This window comes from Takifugu rubripes, chromosome 3 (assembly GCF_901000725.2).
Source record: "Takifugu rubripes chromosome 3, fTakRub1.2, whole genome shotgun sequence".
Taxonomy (NCBI): domain Eukaryota; kingdom Metazoa; phylum Chordata; class Actinopteri; order Tetraodontiformes; family Tetraodontidae; genus Takifugu; species Takifugu rubripes.
Genome location: NC_042287.1, coordinates 1,901,689 through 1,909,898, shown reverse-complemented (window position 1 = coordinate 1,909,898; position 8,210 = coordinate 1,901,689). Strand labels below are relative to the sequence as shown.

General features: G+C 43.9%; 1 protein-coding gene across 2 annotated transcripts; it reads left to right on the top strand.

The window, feature by feature from the left end:
- Positions 1 to 2,545: 2,545 nt before the first annotated feature.
- Positions 2,546 to 5,784, top strand: LOC115249250 (general transcription factor II-I repeat domain-containing protein 2-like). Of its 2 annotated transcripts, XM_029834401.1 has the most exons (3): positions 2,546 to 2,800; positions 3,538 to 3,647; positions 3,753 to 5,784. In XM_029834401.1, exons 2-3 carry the CDS (start codon positions 3,592 to 3,594, stop codon positions 5,572 to 5,574), a joined length of 1,878 nt encoding a protein of 625 aa, XP_029690261.1. In that variant the 5' UTR covers positions 2,546 to 2,800; positions 3,538 to 3,591; the 3' UTR covers positions 5,575 to 5,784. The 2 variants fall into 2 exon arrangements, with proteins under 2 accessions (XP_029690261.1, XP_029690262.1); XM_029834402.1 differs by having other exon boundaries at positions 3,538 to 5,784.
- The last annotated feature ends 2,426 nt before the right edge of the window (positions 5,785 to 8,210 follow it).

The following is an 8,210-nucleotide window of genomic DNA, read 5'->3' as shown; positions in this document are numbered from 1 at the left end:
GTAAAGAACACCTACAGGAAGAAGGTGGAGAAGAAGCTGGCTGATAACAACATGCGGGACGTCTGAGAAGGTGTCAGGACCATCACTGGTCACAAAGCCAAGACCAGCACGGAAGGGGAAGGAGTGGAGAGGGCAAACGACCTGAACCAATTCTTCAACAGGTTCAGTCAGCCCACTCCACTCCAATCCTCTGCCCCCCACCTCAGCAGCCCAGCTCCCCTCCACCCCTCCCCCCCCTCCCCAGCAGCTGAGCTCCCCTCTACCCCCCCTCCCTCCAACCAGCCACCCACCACAACTTCAGATAGGAACGGAGGAGGTGGAGGGCGTGCAGACCTACAAATATCTTGGGCTGTGGCTGGACAACAGGCTGGACTGGACAAGCAACACGAGGCAGCTGTACAAGAAGACCCAGAGCAGGATGTACTTCCTGAGGAGACTCAGATCTTTCAACATCTGCAGGAAACTCCTCTGGATGTTCTATCAGTCTGTGGTCGCCAGCGTCCTGTCCTACGCTGTGGTGTGCTGGGGGGGGAGTGCGACAAAAGCAGACCTCTCCAGGCTGGAGAAGCTGATCAGGCGGGCCAACTCGGTGGTTGGGATGAAGCTGAAACCTCTGGCGACAGTGGCAGAGAGGAGAACTATCGACAAGCTGCGGAGCATCGTGGACAATGTCCGCCACCCTCTGCACACTGTCATCCACAGCCAGAGAAGCCTGATCAGCCAGAGGCTGCGCCTCCCCAAGTTCAGGACCAACAGACTGGGGAACTCATTCATCCCCCGAGCTATCAGACTGTTCAACTCCTCACTGGGGGGGAGGAGGGCCAACAGGAGAACTGGAACATTTTTATAGTTTTATATTTATATTCATATTCTATTTTCAATTTATTCTATTTTATTTCTTATTTTATTATATTTTATTATCTTTAATAGGTTTGATGGGGTGAAATGGTGGTGGGAAATTTTGTAGATGCTGTAGATCTTTGGAGATGCTAATTTCCCTGGTGGACACCCCCTAAAGGGATCAATAAAGTTCTCTTGAATCTTGAAGTGCAAAAGAGGCAGCAAGTGCAGATATAATGAGTTAATAAATACAATATGTGTGGTTTATATTGTTACAGTAGTTTACTGTTGTTTACAGGATTGTACTATGAAAATATTTTATAAATGGGTATTTACATTAAATGCCTGAAACTATAAGTCAATCAATCAATCTTTATTTATATAGCGTCTTTTACAATCAAAACTGTTTCTAGGCGCTTTCCAGAATCCCAGGGCCTAACCCCAGACAAGTAACAGTGGCAAGGAAAAACTCCCTTTTAACAGGAAGAAACCTTGAGCAGGACCAGGCTCATGTAGGGGGACCCTCCTGCTGATGGCCGGCTGGGTAGAGAGAGAGGAGAAGAGAAGAGATTTTTCTTTGGATTTTTTACAAAAATACTTTAATCACAAATTTACACAGGGCCACAAAACACCCTTTTTAGAAAAAAACACAGAACAACAATAATAGTAATAATAATAATAGTATTAGTAATAATAATAACAATAATAATAGTTATAATAATGATACCAACAACCACAATAAAAAAATGATAAATAAATAAATATTAAGAAAACAATACAATACAATTTATCCCACCAGGGTGTGTGCAAAGTGCAAAAAACCCTCTGTAACAGTGCATAAAACGTTTTTGTGACACCATATATCGTGGAATTTTCCGAGGTCGTTTATCATTTTATAAAACCCAAACTCCAACGTCAGCCTACACCGGACATTGCAGCGCCACACAGAGGCGGCCTCACTATCTTCAGTTTTTGAAATTTTGTTTTTCCTGGAGACGTAAATTGCCATTTTTGCCTCAACACAGATAAAATTCAGGAGTTGCCAATTGTTATGAGCGGCTTTCTTGTATCTTGCACCAAAAATAAAAGTTCTAATAGAAAAGGTTTCATTAAAACCATTAAAAACACCCTTCATGACATTAAAAAGTACAGTGAGCCTCTCACACTCACTGTACGCGTGGAACACAGTCTCTTGCCCAGAACAAAACGGGCACTGGTCCGACACAGCAGTGTTCATTCTGGAGAGGAGAGCGTTCAGGGCAACGGCCCCATGTAGGATACTCCACTGGAGGTGACCCTCCAGCAGGGGCGGGCTCCATCCCCAAAAGCCACTTTTGTTTGTAGTTGTATATCGGCCCAACTCTGTTGGCCCAGCGAAAAACTCCTTGTAGAGGAACTGTTTTGTTGATTCCATTTATTTATTGTCAGTACTGCGTGTCCAACATGGTGTTTATGCCCCAGTGCAAATTGGAAATAAAGTATTTTTGTAAAAATAAAAAAAATCTTTCTTTCTTCCTTGTTGAGGATCCAGTGTTATGCAGAGGTGTACTTACAACAATTTTATTGACAAATACTATTTATAGTCGCGGCGACGATTGTGTGTGAGATTGTTACAGAAAATAATGGAGAAGCACTGCCCCAGGGTAACACACACCACACCGGAACCAATGCTCCCGCTGTTGTTTTTGCGGAACTTTAATGTGTAACATTCGGCAGGAATCAGTAACAGCGGCTTTGAGCACAAAGTTTTTGTATGTTTGACCGTATTGTGGTGTGGAAGCAACAAGAATGTCTTCTGTTGAGTGTTTGAGGACGTTCGTCATGGAGCGACTGACTGTTGCTGCTGAAGAAATATTCCGAGTGTTTCAACAAAAGCTCGACGGATGTGAAGAAGAGCTCGATTATCAGCGCAGACTGGTGGAAAGTGTTTGGAGACCCCAAATAAAGTTACACAGGACAGGTATGTAAGACTTTAACAAGACAAAATATGGAAGAATGTTCATTGTGACACTGAAGCAGTGCTTCTGCAACGGAAATGTGCTGCTAAATGTTGATTTATACCAATTTAAATGTAAACCTCTGAGGACTGAAAAGGTAGTGAGCATGGCAGGCCAGTAGGTGGCGATGTTAGCGATGAAGAAGCTAACAAATGTGTCTCCACTGCTCAGAGTATTGACACGATAACTCAATAGCAAAGCTACAAGAGTTAGCAGCACACATGTTGCTGGGTAACAGGCCATAGCTGCTGCTGCTGTTGTTCCTTGGTGAGCGCGGTTCATTGATCTGAAAGAATAACGACCTCATTACACTTCTGTGTCTGTGTAGCTGACAGAGTTTATGGATCATCGCTGTGTTCGAAACCACACACTCGTTCCCTATTCTCTACTCACTTCTCACTTCATCGGGGAGTTGGATTGAGTACACTATGGAGTTAACTGAATTTTATATTCGTTTTCGTACACTACGATGGCGCAAGCTAAATGACGTCATAACGTTGCATAATAAATATGAACCCGTTCGCGGGCGAGAGCGGCCAAGTCTATTTAATTATTCTAACCCAGGCATGGGCAAACTACGGCCCGCGGGCCTAACCCGGCCCGTTAAACGTTTTAATCCGGCCCGCCAAACTTGAAAAATTAAATGAATAAACCTTGTTAATGTTATATTTTCACTGCAATTCTGGTGTTTTCCCACTAGGTGGCGCACTGTACACTACTCGATCTGTACCCGGAAACACGATTTGTACTGCGCATGTGTGAATTTACGTCACTCCCTCTCCTCGTATTTCAACCTCAGCGCATTTTACGGTATTCTGTCATTACGATCGCTGTATAAAACTTTATACAAACAATCGATACATTACATAAACACTTTTCTACTTCACGTTTGCACTTTATCCTCTGACCCATCAGCCCTTCTATAAAGATGAGCGGACCTAAGAAACGGAAAGTGGACACAGAATGTCGAGTGTTCAATAAGGAGTGGACAACTAAATATTTTTTCACTGAACACCGATCATCTGCTGTTTGCCTCATATGCCAAGAAACTGTGGCGGTTTTTAAAGAGTATAATATTAGCCGACACTTTGCCACAAAGCATGCTAACTATGCTAGCAAGCTGTCAAAAAAAGAACGGGAATCTGCTGCTCAGAAGTTGGCAGCTAATTTAAAGGCTCAACAAAGTATCTTTCACCGTCAAACTGCCATTCAAGAGTCAATTACCAAGGCCAGTTTTATGCTTTCATTCAGACTAGCGAAGGCCAGCAAAGCTCTGTCTGAGGGCGAGTTTTTAAAAGAATGCATGGTGGAGACAGCAGGTATTTTGTGCCCGGAGAGCAAAGACAAATTTGAGAAAATCAGCTTATCACGGCGGACAGTGACTCGCCGCGTGGAACTAATAGATGAAGATATCATCAGCAGCTTAAATAAAAAGACGGAGTCATTCACGTTGTATTCTTTAGCACTGGATGAAAGCAACGATGTCAAAGACACTGCTCAGCTTCTCATTTTTATCCGAGGTATCAACGACACTTTTGAAATAACGGAGGAGTTTTTAACAATGGAGTCTCTGAAAGGACAAACACGGGGAGAGGACTTGTTTGACCAGGTGTCTGCTGTCATCGAAAATGCGAAGCTTCCTTGGAGTAAGCTTGTCAACGTCACCACAGATGGATCTCCAAATTTAACAGGGAAAAACGTTGGCCTGCTGAGGAGAATCCAGAATAAAGTGAAAGATGAAAACCCTGACCAGGATGTCATTTTCCTCCACTGCATCATCCACCAGGAATCTCTATGTAAATCGGTATTACAGCTGAACCATGTTGTGAATCCTGTCGTGAAACTCGTCAACTTCATACGGGCAAGGGGACTTCAACACCGTCAGTTTATTGCGTTCCTGGAGGAAACTGATGCGGATCACCAGGACCTGCTTTATCACTCCCGTGTTCGCTGGTTGAGTTTGGGCAAAGTGTTTCAACGCGTGTGGGAGCTCAAAGAGGAGATTGTCTTGTTTTTGGAGCAACTGGGGAAGGCTGATGAATTTCCTGAGCTGAGCAACAAGAGATGGATTTGTGACTTTGCGTTCGCTACGGACGTATTTTCACACTTAAATGAGCTCAACACGAAACTACAGGGGAAGGATCAGTTTGTGCACGACATGTACGCAAACGTGAAAGCCTTCAAATCCAAGCTGGCTATATTCTCCAGGCAAATTTTGAACAAGTCATTCACTCATTTTCCTACACTAGCCACGCTGAAAGAGGCCGGAGCAAAAGTGAAGAAATACAGTGAGTCACTGGATGCACTGCACGGAGAATTCTGCCGTCGGTTCTCGGATTTCGACAAAATTGACAAGTCACTTCAGTTGGTGGCCTATCCTCTGTCACAAGACCCCGAAACAGCCCCAGAGGAGCTGCAGCTCGAACTGATCGACCTTCAGTCCGACCCAGTCTTAAAAGGGAAGTTCAACTGTCTGAAACTAAATGACTTCTATGCGTCACTCAGCAAAGCAGCGTTTCCAAGGCTCCGGCAGACAGCGCAGAAGATCCTGGCATTGTTCGGCTCGACCTATGTGTGTGAACAGACCTTCAGCATCATGAACATCAACAAAGCCAGCCACAGATCCAGGTTAACAGACCAACACCTGAGATCCATTCTGAGAATCGCCACAACAAAACTAACTCCGGACTTTGATGTGCTGGCTAAAAAAGGAGAGCAACAACACTGTTCCCATTAAAATGGAAAGTGTCTCGCTGATGCGCACGCAGATAATGCCGCTTCACAGACTTACTTGTTGCCACTGTTTCCTCCTTGCACTGTTCATTGTTGACTTTTGGCACCATGGTAGGATAACAGAACTTTCAGTGCTTTAAAATAGAATTTTTTTATTTTTTTTAAAAAAAAGGCACATTTTATTCATTTTATTTGAATTGTTTTAAGACTCATTCCAAATTCAGATATTTTGTTATAATGCTTCTCTTCATTTTCATTTTAAATTAAAGCACATGTTTTCTCCATATCCCAAGATGTGTATTTTTTCTCCAATGAGGTGAGGTTACCAAAGCACTCCATCCATCCATCTGCTCCTGGTCCGGCCCCTTTGTCAAAAGTTAGAACCCATTGTGGCCCGCGCATCAAAATGTTTGCCCACCCCTGTTCTAACCCATAAAAAAACATAACACAATCACCCTTAGTTTGTTTTTTTCTTCATGTATCATTTCCCCCTATAAATTTTTGACATCAATAAAAAAAACGAATAAAAAATGATATTAAATTAAAGTTCAGTGACATTTTCACATCGTGACATCAAGTCTTACAAAATTTAAACTGGATTTTGATTGAAAAATGTCTATTCATCTGTTCATCATCTTTTTAAAGTTTCTTTTGAGATCCTATCCTCTGGTGTGGAATAGACATTTCCTTAGGACTATTTTGGCTCTATGATCAAGATGTAATCAAATTGTGACAGAAAAAACAGCAATGATGGTTGATTATGGTTTTTATTTCCACCTTTATGTTGAAATATTTTACGATGCCTACATTTCATCCCTTCTGAAAAGAATTGAAGACTTTCCACTGATTTCACCATGGCTGGAGTCTGAAGGTGGAGGGTTTAATCATCTTTAGGCTGGCAGGTGCAGCCTGCTACTGTGTGGAGTCAAGAGCCTTCTCAATTCCACACTCCACAACCAATGACATAATTTGTTGGCTCTCAGATAAAGTACTTGCCCTGAAAATATGTCCAATTACTTTTTCTAAGGGCAGGTGTTGACTGGATCACCAGCTTCTGCTAAAGTGGTTGGCAGTATAGATGGATGCCACCTTAGGATCAAGCTCCCTGGTGGAGCTGCTTAGTGTTACTTTAACAGAAAACTGAGGGTTATTGCATCATAGGGAACGGTGGTATCCCTGTATGTCCAAGTCTGTAGTGTTGATAACACTATTTAGAGAGTACAGGAGACCTACTGGGTCTGATAGCGGCCAACATACATCGTGCAAAAGCTCAATCTAGCATAGAAAGGACAATGACCAGATGCTAGGCAATATTTTACAAAGCCTTGGAGGTGAAGCCTGCCTTTGCCACAAAGGTGATTGCATGTTGCACCATTTTGCACAATGTCCACCTGAGGAATGCTGAAAGCATTGAACCCTCAGAAAACAGCTAGTCCTTCTCCACCCAGCTGCGGATCAAACTATGGACATCACCGTCACTCCCTAAAGATATCAGTCCAATTGATGAGTCTGCAGTATGTTTATATCGCACCAACAATATCTTATTTCTCCACTGAAAGTGTGAAACCTCTAGTACAGTATAATTAAAATGGTATGAAAGAGCAACGAGCCAAAGATGCTTATTATCGCCTGAATGCTAATGTCTTTAAGGCAAAAACATACTACACAGGAAGCACCAATATGTTTCTCAAGTGAAAGAAGCACTGCGCTTCCAGAAAGTAACATATTACACATAGCGGACAATTCTTACATTCGTATGACAGCTCTCCGTGCCCCGGTTTACCAGCCATTAACAAGTGGTCACGTGATACCACAAAGGCTGATGGGAAATATTACTGTGTTAGGGTGCATAGGTTGTACACGACTTTTCGCAATGCATTGTGGGATACGCTGAGCGCACTACCTCAGGTATAGGGGATGGTTTTGGACAGAGCGCATTTTAAGACAGCTGGATACAGGAACTACCCCTCAGTTCAACGCATAAACCCTGCTGGCTGAACAGTGGTACTGCCAAGATCCGCAGGCGTAACAACCCCCCGCCTGCACCAGTGAACATCCTGGGAACGGATGTTGACGTGGTGGAGTCCTACAAGTACCTGGGTGTTCACTAAACAATAACCTGGACTAGACACACAACACAGACGCCCTTGTCAAGAAGGGCAATAGCAGACTGTTCCTGCTCAGGAGGCTGAGGTCTTTTGGAGTGCAGGGACCACTCCTGAGGACTTTCTATGACTCTGTGGTGGGATCAGCCATCTTCTGTGGGATTGTCTGCTGGTCCAGTAGCATCACGGACAGGGACAGGAGGAGATGGACTGGTAAGGAGGGCCAGCTCTGTCCTGGGATGTCCCCTGGACTCGGTGGAGGTGGTGGGAAACGGGCTGATGGCTAAGCTGTCATCCATATTGAACAACACGTCCCACCCCCTACAGGACACCCTGGCAGCACTGGGCAGCTCATTCAGTGAGCGGCTGCTCCTCCCTCGCTGTGTGAAGGAGAGGTATCGCAGATCTTTCCTGCCGGCTGCTGTCAGACTGCACAATAAACATAACGCCCGCTAGCACAATCTGAATATTATATATTCTGATATTTATATTGTATTCACCCTCTGTACTATGTACAGGTATACAGGGGCTGAGT

Coding starts and splice junctions, on each gene's coding strand:
- LOC115249250 (XM_029834401.1), top strand. CDS start 3,592: ATGTGTGAATTTACGTCACTCCCTCTCCTCGTATTTCAACCTCAGCGC. Junction 3,648..3,752: donor CAACCTCAGCGCATTTTACG/GTATTCTGTCAT, acceptor CTGACCCATCAG/CCCTTCTATAAAGATGAGCG.